General features: G+C 68.3%; 1 protein-coding gene across 1 annotated transcript in view; it reads left to right on the top strand.

Annotated features, from left to right (window-relative positions):
- The window catches only part of APC2 (APC2, WNT signaling pathway regulator), a 19,891-nt gene that overhangs the window by 3,822 nt on the left and 14,519 nt on the right, over positions 1 to 1,550 (top strand). The window contains 3 exon segments of the mRNA XM_025196546.1: positions 638 to 796; positions 981 to 1,071; positions 1,240 to 1,429. Coding sequence (XP_025052331.1) covers positions 638 to 796; positions 981 to 1,071; positions 1,240 to 1,429 — 440 coding nt within the window.

Here is a 1,550-nt window from a genome sequence, read left to right as displayed (position 1 = left end):
GGCAAGGGGCCTTTTGCTTCCAGGGCCACCACGCACCGCTGGGGGGGGCCTGAAAGCTGAGACACAGGTGGGGGTCCCGGCACGGGTGCTGGGTGTCTGGGGTCTGGGGACACCGGGGGTCTTCTGGCCAGACGGAGGAGACGGCTGTGGGCGGAAGTGGCTAGAGCCAGGGGGTCGAGTCCGTCTCTGGGAGCCGGGTCGGGGATGGAGAGGTGGCTGCAGCTGACCGGTGCTGCGAGGAGCAGCAGTGCAGCCTGATGCCCAGGACACGGGCTAGGGCTTGTGCTTCCCATCCTCATTCTCTGTCCTCGGGGACCTTGGGCAAGTCCCGTCCCCTGTGCCTCAGTTTCCCCTCTCTGTCCCCTGGCATGCAGCAGGGGTGGTCTTGCCGCACGGGTTCATGCAGCACCCGACGCGGTGAGGCTGCCTTGCTGTGGCCCTTATGTGGCCCCCGGTGCCAGGATCCTGCAGCTGTTCGGTGCCTTGTGCCTGGGGAGACTGCTGGAGCTGGAGCTGGAGCAGCGAGGCCTGAGCCCGGCCATGGCTGGCCCAGTTCTCCGGGGAAGGGGCGTCGCGGCGGGTGTGCTGCCCGCACCCATCCCATCCCCATCTCCATCCCCATCCCCTGTCTCCACAGGCCCTGGACGAGCTGAAGATGTCTGGCTCCATCGCATCGTACGACCAGCTGGTGCGGCAGGTGGAGGCGCTGAAGAAGGAGAACACGCATCTGCGCCGGGAGCTGGAGGACAACTCCAACCACCTCTCCAAGCTGGAAAATGAGACCTCGGACATGAAGGTGGGGCCGGAGGGGGCTCCTGCACCGCTGCCGGGGTGTGCGGGGGGTCGGGGCCACCCAGCAGCTTGCAGACAAGGGACCCCCCATGAGGGCAGTGGAGAAGCCCCCACCTGGAGGGGGTGCAAGCCTGGCCCCTGCAGCTGGTGCCAGCCTGGCCCTCACCCCGCGCCGTCTCCACATCTAGGAAGTCCTGAAGCACCTGCAGGGCAAGCTGGAGCAGGAGGCCCGTGTCATGGTGTCCTCCGGACAGACGGACGTGCTGGAGCAGCTGAAAGGTGGGCGAGGGGGCTGGTTTGTTGTACCCCTTTGCCCCGGGGCTGGGAGCAGACCCCGGGAGTCAGGACCCCTGGGTTCGGCGTGGGGTCCGGCGGGTGAAAGCAACTAGGATGCCTGGGCTTGAGTGCAACAGCCTGGCTCACGTGTGCCCGCTCCGCCCCGCGCAGCGCTGCAGATGGACATCACCAGCCTCTACAACCTGAAGTTCCAGCCGCCCGCCCTGGCGCCCGAGCCAGCCTGCCCGGGCCACAGCCCCGAGGGCAGCCCCCTGCACGCCGCACCGCTCCAGAAGAAGGACAGCATGGGGGACCTGAGCCGGGCCACCATCCGGCTGCTGGAGGAGCTGGACAGGGAGAGGTAGAGCCCCCGCGGGGAAGGGGAAGGGGAAGGGGCTGGGGCAGGCACGGCTCTGAGCTCTCCGTCCGTCCTGCCCCATCCCTGGCTGCCTGCCCGGAGCAGGGGAATTAGGCTCCCCCAG

Source organism: Alligator sinensis, unplaced genomic scaffold (genome assembly GCF_000455745.1).
Source record: "Alligator sinensis unplaced genomic scaffold, ASM45574v1 scaffold1295_1, whole genome shotgun sequence".
NCBI classification, from domain to species: Eukaryota; Metazoa; Chordata; order Crocodylia; family Alligatoridae; genus Alligator; species Alligator sinensis.
This window is presented reverse-complemented; position numbering and strand designations above follow the sequence as displayed.